Source organism: Capricornis sumatraensis, chromosome 15 (genome assembly GCF_032405125.1).
Source record: "Capricornis sumatraensis isolate serow.1 chromosome 15, serow.2, whole genome shotgun sequence".
Taxonomy (NCBI): domain Eukaryota; kingdom Metazoa; phylum Chordata; class Mammalia; order Artiodactyla; family Bovidae; genus Capricornis; species Capricornis sumatraensis.
Window position 1 is genome coordinate 55,539,973 of NC_091083.1, and position 18,399 is coordinate 55,558,371.

Genomic DNA, 18,399 nt, shown 5'->3' on the forward strand with positions numbered 1-18,399 from the left:
GCTATCGAAAAAGTCCAAGGTATAAGAAGGCTGCTCAGGGGCATTTTAGAGCTGTAGAGTGAAGCAGACCCATGCCAAGGAAGCAGACAGAGAGGCCAGGTGGCTAGCTGCATTTGTGTTTATTGTTTTTTTCCAACCTCAGCAGAACATGAGGCCAGCGGCAGCTGGACCCATGATTCTATGGGGCCAGGTAGAGTCATCTGTGTGGAGGGCCAGAGTCCATAAGACATTCACCGAGGGCAAGATCAACCAATCCAAGGGTGCTGGTGCCTCCTCTTCTGTGTCCTTCATGCCCAAAGCCCCCTCTGAGATTCATGATGTGGCAAGAATGAGTGAGCAGGACCCAAGGAGTGGGGCAGCCATGGGATCAAGTAGCTGTCAGAAGCTCCATGGGAGCCTAGGCAGGCTGCTGGGCACCACCCCTTGCCCCAGAGAGAACTGGGATGCTGGGATGGTTGAGATGGTCAGATGCAAACAGGACCTTCCCAGGCCACCTCTCCCTGAGCTCTTTCCCACAGTCCCTATCCCTGCTCGTATCACCAGATGTCCTTGGTCTGTACAAGGCCCATCTCTTTCAGAGGAACTGACCCAGCAAGTAAGGTCAGGCATCCCAGCACCTCCCTAGGATGCTCTCCGAACAAGAGCATCAGCACAGTGCTGGGGCTTCCAACAAGCCCCAAGAAAAGGGAGGTGAGAGAAGCCTGTAGGACTGAAGTGCCCTTGAGCACAGGGAGGAAGGGCTCTCCCCATTCACGGTTGTGGGTTGAGGTCTGCCTGCAGCCCTGGCCCTGCATCTGTCTGTGCTATCATCCACAGCATAGGTGTGAATCCTGGAGGGACCACTAGTCCGAGCTCAGTGGGGGCAACACCTGTAGACCTGGTGGGGAAGGAAAAGATGAAGATCCTGGAGGAAGGCTGGCCACAGGCAACGGGAAGCCACTTCTCTCTTCTTGTTTAGCCTGGGCCACTGGGTTTTGTGGTCCTGACAACTGTCTAGATGGGCCCTGGAGAGGGAGACCTGGACCTCAACTCCCCATCCCTGCTAAAGGCTTTTGGAGAGAGCCCATCCAAGGGCGGGGGTGGGGGTGGGGAAGGCAAGACCCAGCCAAAGACCTACCGTAATTAGGAGTACGCCAGGCCTTGAAGTCCCCGAGCTGGAGAGTGAAACTTGTCAGAATCTTCAAAAGGCTGGTCTACAGTAACCAAGGAGGGGAACCATAAGCCATGTGTAGCCTGCACCCCTCTCAATTGGAAGCAGCAGGCACTTTTTCAGGGCAGAGCTATCAAGAGCCTTGAAGGTAGTCAGCCGCCCCCACTCCTAGCCTGGGCCCAGCACTGCAGATAGTTAGGTGAGGTGTGTCCCTCAGACCTCTTAGGAGGTGCAGCCTCAAGCTCTTGCTCCCCTAGTTTCGTCAGTCAAGAGACATGACTCTAGGGGTCGTCTTCCCTCTTCTTCCCAGCATTTCTCCTTCTGAGGGCCTCTCTCAAGGTGAGGAAGTGGACAGCCGTGTATCAGGATGGGAAAGGACAGAGGGCAGCCTCCAGAAGTACTGATACTTAATGCAGTGATGGCAGCAAGTCTTCCTCCCACATCCCACGAAATTCACCCCTTCCATCCCTCTTGCCTCTGCCTAAACCCCTCACTATGGTCTGCTGCAAAAGAAACTGGTGGTCCTCTGTCCTTCCTATTCCCTGCATTTTAAGCTTCAAACACACTTAAGAAAAATTATCCAAAAATGGGAAACAAGGACAAATATGACCGTGTTCTACCTCAAATCATTCTAGAGCGTCATCTAACAAGCCCACCCCACGAGTCATCTTACTCAAGGGGATGCAACTCTTTTTGACTTGCTATATACATTACTGGTTAGAGCCCAGGCTTTGTTAAGTTGGATGTTGACTTGGAAGAGATTGATAAATGGTACATAAATTATTTCACTAATGGACTGTGGGAGGGTGACCTGGTCTCAATTCCCTATCTATAAAATGGGGAAGGCAAAGCTAGGCTACAGTTTGTCTAAGGTCAGCCTCCCTCCATTCACTGAGTGACCAGGTCTCTCATGATGGTGTGCGCTACCCTCCGGTGGACGCAGGGAGGTACAGGTCAAAGGCATGCAGTCCACGCTACGGTTCCTCCAGCGGTGTGTTGGGTCTTTACTCTGGGCTCAACTGGATGAGGGTGAGGCCCTGGAGTGGTTTCCAAACCTTTTCCGACTAGTATCTGAGTCTTTCTGATGGTCCAGAGTGAGACCATCGCAAGCTATGAGGCCCAGGGAAGAGGGTCCAGATAGGCCTCCTTGGACCCTGCAGAGCTTCCTTCTCTGCACCCCCCCAGGGAGAACTGGGCAACTGGCTTCAAGCTCTTGTGAGATACGGATGGAGTGGGCCCCGCAAGCCCAGCTGCTCCACCAGGTAGGTCCCAGCGAGGCAGCTCAGAGCACTCACCTGGAAGCCCCTCTCCGTGGGTTCTGGGGCAGGCCTGGGCTGGGGAGCTGGGCGGGCGCAGCACGGGGGCAAAAGCGCTCCTCTGTTTGACAGCGGAGATCATGTGGACAGGCGAGAAGGAGAAGACGCTGGTGGTAGGGGCAGCCGCCGGGAGGGACATGGAGGAGGCAGAGGCCAGCGGGGGGCTAGAGGGCATGACTCCGGGGCGGGGCGGGGAGGGGCAGGCGCAGCAGGGAAGGCAGTGGGAGACACAACAGGGAGACAGCACCAGAGTGAGCAGCCTGGTTGCTGTCCTGGCACGAGCAGTATGCCCTGTGTGGGCTGCTGAACTGGGTGCCAGGCTCAGCCCTCAGTGGGAGGCTGTGAAGGTTTTGGGGGGACCAGTACAGTGTAGAGTCTGGAGGTAGCCTGAGAGCCTCTAGGATTATGGGCTAGCACTTGCTGTTTGGGGCAGCGGGAATCTAGAGACCCTTTCTCTTAGGGTTGGAGATGATAAGACCAGAAGAGGTTAAAAAAGAAAGAAAGAAAGAAAGCAAAACCAGAACATCCAATGAAACCAAATACAGAGAGGTGTCCATAAAGATAGGAATGAAGATGAGATGCAACAAGTTAGGATTCCTGCTGAAAATCACCGGGATTCTGAGAAACTCAGAAATATTGATGGGCCCTGGGGCATCAAGGTTAGAGTCAAAGGTCAGGGGCAGGTGGTCAGGGTGAAGTTTGGGGGGTTCACATAGGTCCCTGTTATAAGGCCCCTCTGTCCAGGATCACAGCTCACACAAGAGCCCTAACTCCCCCTGACAAATATGTGCTCCTTACAAATTGCACTCCCTTTGACCCTCAACACTTTGTTCTCTTCCAGCTTAATGCCAGTCCTCATCATCTTCAGCCCTGGTCCTAGAGGCTTCCTCTATCTCCTTCTTCCAGCTCCTCAATTTTAAGGAAATGTACAAAAATCCACATTCTCAGATCGTCCTGTCCTGTTCTCTAACCCCCTGACCTCCACAGCTGTGGCTTGTTCTCCTGAGAATAACCAGGGCGCCTCCCACACACAGCCTCTGTCTGCCCCTCCTTCTTCTGCCCCACCTCCTCTCTTGAGGCTCCTGCCCAGGTCATTTCTGGATCCCTCTTTCTACATCCTCATCTGAACCCAATTCCCTGCCTCTCTTTTCCAAACACCAATAGGACTGTGATTTGAGTGTTGTTCAAGAAGCGGCCAGTGGGGTGAGGTTGGGGGTTTCCTGAAAGAAAACAGTAGCCTGAGAAAACTGCTTTTGGCATTTAGAAAACACTCTCATCCCCATCCCCCGCCCCCCACTTCGGAACAGTGATGCCTTCAACAGCTGTCCCTGTTCCAAATGTGCTCAGCCCCATGGATCATCTCCTTTAAGACAATGCTGACTGCTAGCTAATGAGGCCCATGGAACTCCATGGAGGGCTTGAGATGAATGGCAGAAATGCACTGTATCTTTCAAGGCCCGGAGCTCACAGCTGCATTTTGCAGCTTGGGTAGTACTGGGAGTTGTGGGTCAGTCCAGAGCTGCTGGGGGCTGAAGCAGAAGGCAGAGAAGAGGTCTAAGCAGACAGCCTCTGGCAGGGACAGTTCCGGATGTTATTACAGGCATGCCCTGGCAAACTCACTGAGAATAACACCCACTGGAGTGCCACCATAAAGCATGCCCAAGGGGAGTGGATGGGGACTGGACAGGACACTACTAGATGGGACTGGAGCGGGGCTGTGATGCTGGAGTAGGGCATAAGCAGCTAGGGAATTCTTGACCTCTTGGCTGAATGGGAAGACTCCAGGCAATTGGCTTTCGCCCCCTGGGGCACTTTGTTCCTCCACTGCTGACTGATTGTACTGTGTGTGTGATGGATAAGGGGGGCTGGTGTTTCAAATTCCACCAGCTTTGATCTGGGGGGAACCCTGAGACAGGTGGTAAGAGTACTGTGCAGAACTGAAGCAAAGTGGGAGCACTGTAGCCTAGCGAGAGCAAAGAGGAGACAGGAGTCTTGGTGGGGACACCATGCATAGGGGGCTTCTGGTCCCAGACACTGAGCCCAGGCCAAAGGAAGAGCCCCAGAATCCAACTCACAGCCAAAAAGGAGGTACGCCATGGCAAGGAAGTCTAGGCAGGTGCCAGATATGTTGGTCTTCAGCAATAGCAAACAAAAGACAGGGGATAGGCTAAGGAAAGGCAGGAAAAGCCACGCAACCAGCTCCTTCTTGGCCGGCTTTCCCATTCCTCTGGCACAGCAGTGTCTCCCAGGAATCAAGGTGCATGCTCTCTTACAATTGCTGGGCAAGCTCATTGAAGGTGAGCAAGGGTGGAGCTATCCCCCAAGCCAGGTGCTTTACAGAGTAAATGCTTCATACATGTCTGCCGAATAGCTAAGCTATAGGAACCTGTAGACAGGCTGTTTTGGAACTTAGTGTTGGAAGGAGGGAGTTGAGGGCCACGCATGGTAAAAGCATAAATGCCCTCTGCTCGTCTACCCAGCTCTGAGCTGCACACCTTAAGAAACCATACAGAAGATGGTTAGTGCCCACAGCTAGTGCTGGGATGCAAAGTCACGCACTCTTTCTGAATTGTGTCCAAGCCCTTTATGTACACTTGAACATTCAGGTCTGAGAACAACCTTAAGCAACAGGTGATACTGATCCTGTTTTACAGAGAAAACTGAAGTAACTTGCTGAATGTCAGCTCATTTCAACAAATGCTGGATCCAGGTGTATGACTACACAGAATTCTCTTGCTCTGCACAACCAGATTGTGGGAGCTACCTCTTCCCTCCTCAAGCCCCCGTGTCTCCTGGGGGCCGTGGGGCCAGGTGGACACCTTTTCTTGCGCCCTGAGTTTCCTCAGGCTTCCGGCAGGGGGCACCAGCCCTCCTTCTGAAGCCCTGGCATACAAAGGGAAGGCCGGCGGGCCACTAGATTTAAGGAGGATACCCTCGTGTTAAAGCTCATTTCAGCAGGAGGGAAAAGCTAGAAGCGATGTGCACAACTGCGGCCAGCAAAGAGATAAAGGTGCGAGAAGTGCCCTGGCCCCAGGGTGGCGGGGTGGGTCTCCAAAGGCAGAGAGAGGTCGCACACAGGAGGGCAAGGCCAGGGTCGACGCTCACCGGACAGGTGCCGGGAGTTCCTCCCAATCCCATAGGCTAGGAGGTGGCCGAGCTGAGCCCCATTCTGCTCCCCGGGGCCTAGTCCGTCCCCCCCGCCCCCCGGGCAGGGGACACTCACTGGCGAAGGGTGAGGTGGCCGTGGAGCCATTGAGGAAGCTGGGGGACCCGGGCACACCGAGGCCGGTCACGCCCGGGGCCCCGTAGCCGCCGAGGCCGGCTCCGAGGCTGCCGCCGTAGCCGCTCTGCTGTGAGCCGGGGCTGGGCGCGAACCCGCGCGGGGACGCGCTGCCACAGCTGCGCGCATACCCTGCGGGAGAGCCGCCGTCAGTGGCGCGCGCCCGCAGGGAAGGGGCCTCCGGGCGGCGGCGGACGCACCTGGCTCCGGCCCCGGCGTGGCGTCTCCGACGGCGATGGCCAGCGGGCTGCTGAAGGCGTTGATGCCCACGACGGCAGGGTGCGGGTGGCTGGGCGCCAGGGGTCCGAGCGGCGCCGGCGGGCGGGGGGCGCTGTACAGAGCCTCAGCCACGTCCGCCGCGCGCTTCAGGAGGAGCTCCTGCGAAGACAAGAGCGGGCACGGCCGGGGCAGCAGCGGGCGCCGGGAGGCGGGCAGCACCGGGCCCAGCGCGGGGAGGCGGGCGGAGGCGCCATACCTGGTTGCCGCTGGGCACTCCGTACAGGGCCTCTGCCAAGTCGGCCGCCCGCTTCAGCAACACTTCCTGGGGGCAGGGGAGGAGACGGCGGACGGAGGGGCGGCCCCGGGCGGGGGTGGCGGGGGTGCAGGGGGCCCAGAGCTACCTCTTCCCTCCCTATCCCCCCTCCGGCCACCGGCCACCGTCCTCCCTGCCTCGCCCTTTTGAGTACCTTGGGCAGCCTCTCGGGGTCTCCGGGGTGTCTGGGAATAACTTTCTGCAGCCTCTGGAATCCGTAGTCAATGGTGGGCTCATTCAGGGCTGGGGAAAGGGGCGGTGTTTGCAGGACGCCCCTCCCCGCATAGCGCCTGCCAGCAAGCGGTCCCCGAGCCTGGATGCAGAATCCCTCCTCCGAGCCCAGCCCAGGCCTCTGGGAGAACTCCAGGCACGTGGGTCAGCAAGGTTCGGGAAATTTCCTCAGTTCCTTTCGTGCTCATTGATTTCAACAAATGTTTAGCCAGGCCCTGTGCCAGCTGCTTGGCATTAACGCACATGCACTATAGGATCCCATTTGTGATTTGAAAAAAGACAACTGTATAAAATAAAACTTCAGTACTCCTAGGGACAAGACTGGAGTTTTGTCTGCAGCTTTTCTTTGAGCTTATAAGGAGTAAACTATTTACCATAAAAAGAGAAAAAACGCGCAACAATCTCCATTTATCACAGCTCTGGTGGACTCTTAGCGGCGCCTGACTGTTAGGGGTACGCCTGTGCCCCAGGAATGGGCTGGCCCACACCCAGGGCTCTGGAGTGGATGCTGCAGCCTCCTGACCAGGCTTCCAAAACCTCTTCCCTTCCCCTCCCCCCTCCTCTGGTCTGGCGGAGACCTATCTCACCAGCCTTAAAGCCTTACCTACCTTCTTCACTTCAAACTCTACATTTAGTGAATTTCCTTTTTTGATGTTGTTTAGTTGCTAAAGTTGTGTCGGACTCTTTTGCGAGCCCATGGGCTGTAGCCCACCAGGCTTCTCTGTGGGTGGGATTTCCCAGGCAAGAATACTGGAGTGGGTTGCCATTTCCTTCTCCAGGGGATCTTCCCGAGCCAGGGATAGAACCCATATCTCCTGTATTGGCAGATAGATTCTTTACTGCTGAGCCAGCAGGGAAGCCCATCTTAAGGCACCACTTCAAGGGTCTGCGTACTTGCCATTCCTTCTCCTGGGACACCTTTTCCTCCTCACCTCTACCTCCTTATTGACCCCTCTGGTTCCAGCTTAGCAGTGTAGCCCGCACTCCCACCTGGAGGTTTTCTTGGACCATCTACCAGCTCTTCCACTGTGTAACTCTACCAGCCCATGTGGTGTTCCCTGCTTGTCCCCTCTCACTCTTATATTGGAGCTCCCAGCAAGCAGTAAGTAGGGTGCCTTTCGAAGGGCTCAGTGAATATCTCTTGGGTGGGGTGGGGGAATGGGGAGAAGTGCTGGAAGGTGGCAGTGGAGAGCATACTGGCCAGGGGTCAAATAGAGCCAGGACGGGGGATGAAGCCAGATCTTCAGGAGTGGCCTACACGCCTGTCTTCTGTTAACTTTTTGCCTTGGCTTCGTGCAAGGTATGTGTGTGTGTTTGTGTGCATGCAGAATGAAGCCTGGGGTGGCTTGGGGGAACCAGGAGAACCAGGAAGATCTGGCAAGCAGCAAATTATCTGGGGGCATCTTTTTTTTAAAACTTTTTATTTTGCATTGCAGTATAGAAGGGGACGACAGAGGATGAGATGGTTGGACAGCATCACCGACTCAATGGACATGGGTTTGGGTGGACTCCAGGAGTAGGTGATGGACAGGGAGGCCTGGCATGCAGTTCATGGGGTTGCAAAGAGTCGGACACGACTGAGCGACTGAACTGAACTGAATAGCCAATTAACAATGTTGTGGTAGTTTCAGGTGGATGGCAAAGGGACTCAGCCATACATTTACATGTATCCATTCTCCCTATTCGGGGGCATCTTTGAAATAAATCTCCCCGTGGAGATGTTCTAGACACTGGGGAGTGCAGAAGGTGAAGCAGGTGCGGGGAGTTGCTCTGGTGGAGGCCAGGGAGGGAAACAGAAGTGAGGGAAAGAAGGTCCAGAGAGGAGGTGTCCTGGGGTGTGGGGTGAGCACCAGCAGGGGCTTAGGGGGTCTGGCCGCCTGGCCACACCACAGCGATTTGCCGACTCCCATACCAGGGCTAGTGTGTGTGACGTGGGGCCCTTTCCTGCAACCCTGGGTCTTCCCTCACCCACCTGACTCCTTACCTGTGTAGACAAAGCGTCCCGGGGCTCCCTTGCAAAATTGCTTGGATTTGTAGGACAGGGTCACCTCCACCACCCCAGGGATGTGCCGTGGGGGCGTCTGTACCCGTATGGCGTGGGGCGTGATGAGCTGCGAGGGGAGAAGGGAGGCCTGCGGGTTCTGACCCGGTGAGGGCAGGGTCCAGCCCCAGGCTGGGAGGGAGACTGGCGGGAGTGGCCCACCTCACTCCACACGAGCACGTTCCCAAACACGACCTGTAACCCGTCGAAGAAGTTGTCGCCGATGACAATGACGGTGGCGCCGCCTGTGGTCCAGCCCTCCCCGGGACTGATGGCCTTGATGCAGGGGGTGGCAGCTGGGAGGCAGGAGAGGAGCCAGGTCAGGGGCCCACGCCAAGGTGGGGACTGGGGCTAGCTGGGCCCGGGGCAGTAGGGTGTGGACGGGGGGGTCCTGACCTTCGGAGGGGTCCAGGCGGCGTGCCCTGCGGCCATGCTTGGAGTTGTTGTGCACAAACATGTTGTCTGACACAGCCAGCACATGTCCGTCCACGCTCACTGTTGTGGACACCACCACCTGTGGGGAGAGCCAAGGCCAGCCTGGCTGGGGCTCCCAGTAAGGGACTGCTGGGGGGGCACTGGCAACTTGAGGCTGGTGGCTGGATACTGTAACTGTATTTCAGAGTCACTGGCATGAGGAAGAGCTTCAGCCCCGCTGGGGCTGAGCTGGTGAAAGGGGGACCAACTGGATCAGGTGACCCTCTCAGATACACAGTCTCTGGCTGCCCAGGGGAACGGATCCCCAGGAGCTAGAAAAATCGAAAGCCCTGAAAAAAAAACCTCTGACTCCTTGGGCAGAGTGGCTGCTATTTCTCCACTCACATGCACCACAGGCTGTATCCTTGGGGCGCCAAGTCAGGAATGGGTCTTAGGCAAGTGCAAGTGAGCGTTTTGATGGGGGAAGGGGGCATCAGCTTGAGAACCCGTCAGCAGAAGCCCCTACCCTTGGGAGGAAATTGGGGCTACCTCCTTCTCCCCTCTACCCTTCACTGGGAGGGGTGTGCAGGTTGGGGATGTGCTAAGGGCAGCTGCTCTCTGCTTCACGCTATGCAAATTAGCTGGGTCGTTAATCATGTAAAAATGTCACAATTAGCATCTCCTTAAGTGGGACTCTAATGAAGCCTCCCTTGGCAGCCAGAGTAAGTGGAGACAGAGCTGCCCCACCCCCAGCAGGCACCAGGCTCCAAAACATGGGTCTGAGCAGAGATCAGCCCCTGGGGCCTTAGGATGGCAGGGTCACATCATGCCCGCCACCCCCCCTCCCAGCAGGAAAGGGTAGCAGACCCTCAGACCCACCTGGAAACGGCGCATGTCTCGGGGATTCCCCGCATTCTTTAGGCAATTCTGGTTGCATTTGAGGAAGAACTTGAGGAAGAACCTGAAACAGTGTGGTGGGTGGGCTCAAGGGGCTGAGGGTTCTAGAAACAGATGGAGATCCAGCTGCTTTCTGCCACGCCGCCTCCCAGCAGGGCAACTTCCCCTCTGCCTGCTCACACAAGGCACACACCCCACATTCCCATCCTAAGCTCCATATGCACAGGGTACATGTCACACATCCAGGAGACCTGTCCCAACAACAACTTCACTGTCCAGAAAATCTCCCACCTCCACAGTCTATAGATTACATAGTGCTTAACTGTCTCACAAAGTATATACTCATCATATCTATACACAGTATATTCATCCTAGAGAACACATCCATTATATATATACTATATATACCTAGTACTCATGAATTATTATATACTCCATATGTAACAGGTACTCCCACTTACTAAAAACATCCCATACCATGTATATTTGTCATAGTATATGCTCATCACTGGAGAAGGGAATGGCAACCCACTCCAGTATTCTTGCCTGGAGAATTCTGTGGACAGAGGAGCCTGTTGGGCGACCGTCCATGGGGTCACAAGGGGCGGGACACGACTGAATGACTGAGCACAGCACATGCTCCTCACATACACAGTGCATTCGTATCACATAGTGTATCCTTCCCCCAGAGTGTACCTATCAGTCTGGAGATGTTTACTCATCATGAACAGTAAATATACTATATCCACACTGTATATCGGAGAAGGAAATGGCACCCCACTCCATTATCCTTGTCTGGAGAATCCCACTTGTGGGCTACAGTCCACATGGTCGCAAAGAGTCAGACATGACTGAAGTGACTTAGCATGCACGCACACTCTATATGTATATACTACTACGCACCAGATACAGCCGTCACACATAAAGTAGACCTATCGCACTTCACAGAAGCATATATAATATGTACTCTCCATCAGCCTGGACATGTGGTATGCTGATCACATACAGTCTCTATCATCACGCACAGTGTATGTCCATCCTACACTGTATATGCACTGAAAGAATATGAGTGCATACATGAGTACACCGTTTTTATGTTGTATGTGATTGCCCAGAAAAGTCACTGCAGACATTGTACTGTCATCACATGTAGCAGATTCCCCCTTCCTTCTTCACCAGCACATCCCCCCAACAAATTCCCCCCACACACAGACCCTCTGTCCCACTACATCCCCAGCAAACAGATCTCCCTCACACACATTGTATATCCTTTATGTGTATGCTTAGTCTCTCAGTCGTGTCTGACTCTTTGCAACCCCATGGATAGCCTCCCAGGCTCCTCTGTCCATGGGGATTCTCTAGGCAAGAATACTGGAGTGGGTTGCCATGCCCTTCTCCAGGGTATCTTCCCCACTGAGGGATCAAACCCAGGTCTCCTGCATTGCAGGCAGATTCTTTACCATCTTAGCCACCAGGGAAGCCCTATATTCCTTATACACATAGCAAACACTACACAGAGCATATAGTCATCATATACACGTGGTGTACCTGTCAGACACACTGTACAGATACACAGTGGATACCTTCTTTTGCACATACAGTAATTAGAAAAAAGCACAGTATATGCAGTGATGTGACTGACTGCTATTTTAGATAAACACATGAGAACTTGATCCTTCTTTTAGGCATTTGATGGGGATGGTGAGACCTTCTCTTCCCCCGCCCACTCTCCATGAGGTAACCATGGATAATACTCTGGTTTTGTACTGTTAGGAAACTCAGGATACTATCAGTCATCTGCCTTCACCCCTGCAGGACTCTGTGAACATCCGGGGAGTTGCTCTTTACAAACTGCAGTATTCTGGGCTACAGTCTGTGGGGGTCCCAGTACAAAGCATAGCCTCCTGGGCTGCTCTCTGAGCTGAGCTACTCCAGTCAGCTGCCTCAGTTGATCAGCTCCCTGGTTTTGAACTCCAGATGTGTACATCCATTTAGCTCATCAGAGTTGCTTCCAAACTCTATGAGCATGAAATCAGATTTGTAGTAGGCTGTAAAAGCCTAGTCCCCAAAGCGGAAGTCCCCAAGTCCTGGGAGGGGTGGGCACCACCCCTGGACAGAGGTGTCCCCAGGGGAACTTCCACCCCTCAGTGGAAGGTGGCAGCAGTCGCTTTCCCGGAGATGTGTCTCCCCTCCCACCTCTGACCCCTTAGCCCTTCATGTTCTCCCTCACAATGGGTCCCCTCCTGGGAACCCCTTTTAGTTCTCATTCCATAGAGACATTCCACCAGCACACATTTTCACCCCTAGTGGACACCACCCAAGGAATACTTTCATATAGTGTAGACCTGTACACCCCTGCAGAGCATTCTGAGGTGCAGTCACCTCCTGTGACCCTGAACAGTGCATACCTCACAGGATACCCTGTAGCACAGACAGCTTATATGGCCCCCAAATTGTAGTCTCTACAGTGTAGATATCCTATATGCCATAGTAATAACTCCCTAGACCCCTGTGAGGGCCCTGTGGTGTATAGCCCTATACCCACAGTGCTGCTGCTGCTAAGTCGCTTCAGTCGTGTCCAACTCTGTGCAACCCCATAGACGGCAGCCCACCAGGCTCCACCGTCCCTGGGATTCTCCAGGCAAGAACACTGGAGTGGGTTGCCATTTCCTTCTCCAATGCATGAAAGTGAAAAGTCAAAATGAAGTCGCTCAGTCGTGTTCGACTCTTAGCGATCCCATGGACTGCAGCTTACCCGGCTCCTCTGTTCATGGGATTTTCCAGGCAAGAGTACTGAAGTGGGGTGCCATTGCCTTCTCTGACAGTAGTTACCTCATATATGTCCCACAGAGTGTAGACACCCTAGTCACACGTGGTGCAGACCATTTCATTTAAACTCCATATCCATGTGCTTAGGCCTTTACACAGAGCTAGAAGGAGGAGGACAAGACACTGGATAGGACTCAGTCTCTGTCCTAAAGTGGATTAATGCTAGCCCTTGGACATCACTGAAGACTCAACAAGCATGGGACACACTTCCTTTACATCCACACATGTGCCCTGGACACCCCACCCCACTCCCAAACCTGTAGAACTCTGGGATGCAGCTGGAGATGAAGACTTCCCAGGTACTGCCTCACTGTGTGGCCTGAGGTAAATCTTTTCACATTTCTCGGATCCTTCCTCATCCATGAACCAGGAGAGAAGCAACTGATGCTTGCTGAGGTCCCTTCTGATCCCGCCTTCATTTCAGCCTCCCAAAGCCTCAGGCTGCTGCTACCTGCAGGATCCTGGCTCCCCCTGGGAGGCTCCCTCATCAACCTCTCCCATAACCCTTGTCTGGCAGGTCTCACACCATCTCCCTTCCCTGTACAGGTTGCATCTGTCCTTTGGATCCACGCCAATTCCCAGTCTCTGTCTGGCCAACCTCTTCTGGCCCTTTTAGGCTACAGAGACCACCCCTCCCTGAGAACCCCAAGACTCTGCTGGTACCTCCATCTTTGCAGGCCTTTCCTGGGACATCTCAGTTTCTGAACCCCTGGTTGGCATCATCTGTAGGGTAGTACTGAATAAAAAGCAACCACACAAGGCCTGGGCTCTCTGTTGAGGGTACTGAAGCCAGTCCCCCTTTTCTTTCTTCCTGAACCTCTAGCTCAGAGCTCCACACAGTTGATGCCATCAGTGGTGGAGAGGCAGAAGTCTCACCCACTGCCATCTGGTAGTTGCTGAGGCAGTGTCCAGACAGCACCCATCCAGTCAGAGGCCAAGCTGATGCTAACACTGCAGACAGCCTGTGGCTCCACCACCACGGATATTAAGCAAAATCATCTATGACTCGGAAATAAGGCAAAAAGATGACAGTGAGTTCTTTCCAAGTCATCCTTGGAACAGTGGTTTTCAGAGTGTGGTGCCCAGACCAGCAGCACCAGCATCAGCCGGAACATGCTAGAAATGCAGAATCTCAGGCTCCACCCGAGACCCACTGAATCAGACACTCTTGAGGTGGGACTTAGCTATCTGTGTTTTCATAAATCCTCAGGTAATTCTGATGCACCCTAGGGTTTAAGAATGACTGCTTTAGAGCTGCACTATCCAATACGGCTGCCACCAGCCCTCAGTGGCACTGAGCACTTGAGATACGGTTAGTCTGAATTGTGGTGTGCTGTAAGCATAAAATACACGCTGGCTTTCAAACATTCAGAAAAAAAGGAATGTAACAGTATCTCATTAGTAATGTTTTGGTATTGATTACATGTTGAAATAATATTTTGGATATCTTGAGTTAAATAAAATATATGATCAAATTAATTTTACCAGTTTTTGTTTTTTAAAATGTGGCTACTAGAAAATTTAAAAATGACAAATGTATAATGGCTTATATCATATTTATATTACACAGTGTTTTTCCAGACTATTATGTTAACAAAGCCACCTAAGAATTAGCTGATTCTCTAGGGGAATAGAAAACTTTGACTCATATTTGCTATTAATTAGGGCCAGACTCTGTTAATTTAGGTGCTAATTTGCAGAAAACTGATGAGGTGCAAATCATTTTTGTTGGGAGAAATAAATAACTTCTGCTTGGTAGAGAAATGAGCCCTAAAGATTACAATTTAATTGTTCTATGGACATTAACTAGTTTTTTGTCTAACTTGGCAATCTTATTCAAGTATTTTTCACATAATCTGTTTTTTCTCCCTCCCTCTCTCCTCAACTCTTTCCTCAGTCGTCTATATCAGTCCTCTTAGCCTTTGAACCAGCCTTGTCATCCTGCTGGTTCTTCCATCAATAAGTTACAGAAAACTTCAACGCATCCTGAGTAATAATTTATGTGAGAATCATATTTCTAACATATTGAATATTATGCTTTAACAAGGGTGACTAGCACCCAAAGGGTCCTGTCCTCCAAGGTGAGTCTCAGAAATTCTGTAGCACAGGGCTTGGAGTCGGGGGGACTGTTCTAGTCTAGAGAACCAGAAGTAGTGCCCAGATGTGTCTCCATCCTCTCAACAGTACCTGGCTACCTTCAGCCTTGGAAAGGTGTCTCTGGGCCCTTCTTTTCCCACCCTGGGACAGTGACGCACCATGCACGTCCCCGGAGGCTGGAAGGCTTGGGTGGGGGAATTAACATGAGGACAGTCCAGGAAACCTCTCCATAGGCTGGCACCACATGTGACTCCATTCTGAGGAGAGGAGTAGAACCCAGAGCAGTCTGAGAAGGATGAGAATGAGAATGGCATCGGCAACAGGAAAGAGGAGCAGCAGGTCCTTCAGCTATGTCTGCACAGAGGTCAGATGCGGAGGCTGGGAATTGGGGAGGGCCAGGTAACCTGGTGGGAAGGGGAGCTGTAGGAGACACCCTATGGGGACCTCAGGCAGGAAGGCACGTGCCCTTCGTTGAGGGCCTGTAAGATCCTGCTAGTCACCAGGGAAGCATCCCCCACGCCCCTAGCCTGGATGAGTCCTGGTGCTGGTGTTTCTGAGCATCTCCCCTCCCCCACCCCATGGAGCTGGAAGAGAGCTGGAGGAGGCTCCCCTTCTCTGGCTGGGATGGGCCACAGGCTTGAGAAAGCAAGATGAGGCCAAACCCACAGAGCTGGCTGACTTGTGGGTGAGCATTTTAGGATGCCGCCTGGGTTGGGGCAAGGATCTGTGCCTCATAGAAAAGTCGAGTACTAGAAGCTGCCATTAGAATTACTAGAAGAAACCACCATAAATACAAACATCAGTTACAAATATAATGCAAAACTATGCAAAAAAAATTTAAACAGTGATCCAAGTCTTATTAACTGAGCACTTAACAAGTGGCTGGAATTCTGCTGAACCTACAACTTGCATGATCTTATTTAATCCTCTCATAATCTTGCTGTAGGTCTGCAACCATCCTCACTCTATGGATGAGAAAACCAAGGATCAGCAAGGATAAACGACAAAGTCACAGTAGATGCCAAAGTCAGGATACAAACTTGGGACTTTGATGAACCACTGATACTGACAGGAAAAGTGAAAGTGAAAGTCGCTCAGTCCTGTCTGACTCTTTGCGACCCCACAAACTATACAGTCCATGGAATTCTCCAGGCCAGAATACTGGAGTGGGTAGCCTTTCCCTTCTCCAGGGGATCTTGCCAACCCAGGGATTGAACCCAGGTCTGCTGCGTTGCAGGTGGATTCTTTACCAGCTGAGCTATGACTAGAGTCATGGAAAAGTACTTTTAATTGGGGTTCTCTCAACCCAGGCCTGCCCTAGCCACAAGGCTGCCACTGCGGGACAATGCAGCAAACCTTTCTTCAAAAGCAGTCCTGAGAGGCAAGCTGTGCAGGGACCAGGTGAGCCATTTCATGGGGATTTCCTCAAGGTGACAGATTCATCAGGGGTGCAAAGGAGAGACCAAGATTCCCTTGCTCCTAGTGTGGGGCCTTTGGCTATGGTGACAGCTGCTCTCAGTCTGAGAAGATTTTCAGGATTAAAGATCAGGACTTTAAGATGAGCATAGAGTTGCTCATTGTTGAAGTTCAGTAAAGGACAGATGTGGTTCATTATTTTATTCTGCCTATATGTTCAACATTCTTTATAATAAAAAGCTTAATAAATGACCACATGAGTTGTGAACAGTGGTCATCCAACTAACAAAGCATTTAAAAGGTGGAAGTTCTGCACCATGACTCTGATGCCTATGATTTAAGTGAAAGGTAAGAGTAGTTCACCCGCACACCTACCTTGCCACATCCTGAACTCAGTCTAGGCTTCCTAATCATCTCTATAAATGCTTTTTATTTCTCTCTGTAAACACAACTCAAGATGAAATTAAAATGAACCTTCCTTGTCAATGGAATATTCCATACCAAAGAACCAAATGCTGAATTGAATGTGACTCAAGTGCAAACATCTGACTTATACATAACTTCTCAAGTGTGACACCACTGCATAAGGAAAGCTCCCCTCACACAATGCTTTACTCAAAAGACACTCAATACATATGGGAAATGTGGAGGTGACTGATGTGAGTCCTCTGGCTTCTCAAGGGGTGGAGAGCAGAATGGGATGGAACTGTTCTTTGGAAGGCTGTGTCCAGGTATCAGGTGGGCTGGTGCCTGCCTGGATTCCTCCACTCACAGCTCCTGAGAGTGTTATTAAAAGGCTCACAGCCAGGGAATTCCCTGGGGGTGCAGTGGTTAGGACTCAGTGCTTTCACTGAGGGAGCCTGGGTTCAGTCTCTGGATGGGGAACTAAGATTCTGCAAGCTGTGTGATATGGCCAAATAAATAAATTAAAAATAAATAACTAAACAAATGGCTTACAGCTTCCCCCACTACTGGAAGCTTATCCTCAGCCAGAAGCATATGCTCCTCACCAGCAGGCCGTGGCCAAAGAAGGACCGACATCACAAGGAGCCAACTCTTAGTATGTTCATATTCAGAATTCCCCAAAGGGGATTTCCCTGGTGGTCCAGTGGCTAAGACTCTGTGCTTCCAATGCAGGGAGCCTGGGTTTGATCCCTGGTCAGGAAACTAGATCCCACAAGCTGCAACTAAGAAGTTTGCATATTGCAACTAAAGATTGAAGATCCCGTGCGCTGGAACCAAGACACATAAATAAATACTAAAAAAAAGGGAGAGAGCTCCCCAAAGGATCAGGCTGATGCTAGACTCCAGCTGAGACTATCTCCTGGCTAAGCTGCCTCTCATGTCCGGTCCTGCTTCCCTCACTCATTTCACTCCAGAGCTCTCCTGCAATAAATCACTTTCCCAAGAAACTCTATCTCCAGCTCTGCTTCTAGGAATCTCACCCTAAAGAAATCAAGGCAGAGAGCTTTCACCAGCTTTTCACTCCCTACACCCTGGTGAGATAAATACTTAGAGCTGAGATTATGTTCACACTTCCAAAAAGAAAGCTGTCAGGAACTGAAAGAGATGGGCTGAGCCCAGGGGCACTTGTAGCTACAGGTCTGTCAGGAGCAAGGAAACAGAAATCTGATCATAAATCCTATCTGATAGAACTTCTCCAAAAATGATATCCAGTAGCCACCTGTGGCTTTCTTTTCCATTTTAGCTTTTAAAGTTTATTAATTTTTATTGGAGTATAGTCACTTTACACTGTTGTGTTAGCTTCTGTTGTACAGCAAAGTGAATCAGTGGTAAATATACATATATCTACTCTTTTTCAGATTACCTTCTCATTTAGGTCACCACAGAGCATTCAGTAGAGTTCCCTGTGCACATGTGGCTTTTGAGCATTTAAAATGATGCTAGTGTAACTGAGAAACTAAAATTTCAAAAAAATTTTTTCTGCTATGCTGCAGAGCTTGTGGTATGTTATTCCTCTGACCAGGGATCAAACCTGGGCCCTTGGCAGTGGAAGCGTGGAGTCCTAACCACTAGACCACCAGGAAATTCAATAAAATTGAATCTGGTCTTTGGGGTGAAAATTAGTGAAGGACCCCTCCCCCCAGTTCTCCACCCCAGGTTGCACTTGGAAACAAATATCTAGTGTGATTCTGCCCTTTGCTCTCAACCTGCTTTCTCTTCCAAAACCTTCCT

The 18,399-nt window shown here is 51.8% G+C and overlaps 1 protein-coding gene across 1 annotated transcript in view; it reads right to left on the minus strand.

The window, feature by feature from the left end:
• Positions 1–295: 295 nt before the first annotated feature.
• The window catches only part of EBF4 (EBF family member 4), a 60,341-nt gene continuing 42,237 nt past the window's right edge, over positions 296–18,399 (minus strand). The window contains exons 8-18 of the mRNA XM_068987733.1: positions 9,844–9,925; positions 8,947–9,064; positions 8,713–8,846; positions 8,494–8,620; positions 6,433–6,521; positions 6,222–6,287; positions 5,947–6,124; positions 5,690–5,878; positions 2,446–2,643; positions 1,118–1,193; positions 296–877 (exon numbers count right to left, since the gene is read on the minus strand). Of these exons, the coding sequence (XP_068843834.1) occupies positions 1,123–1,193; positions 2,446–2,643; positions 5,690–5,878; positions 5,947–6,124; positions 6,222–6,287; positions 6,433–6,521; positions 8,494–8,620; positions 8,713–8,846; positions 8,947–9,064; positions 9,844–9,925 (1,252 nt within the window). The 3' untranslated portion in view covers positions 296–877; positions 1,118–1,122. The remainder of the gene's footprint in view (positions 878–1,117; positions 1,194–2,445; positions 2,644–5,689; positions 5,879–5,946; positions 6,125–6,221; positions 6,288–6,432; positions 6,522–8,493; positions 8,621–8,712; positions 8,847–8,946; positions 9,065–9,843; positions 9,926–18,399) is intronic.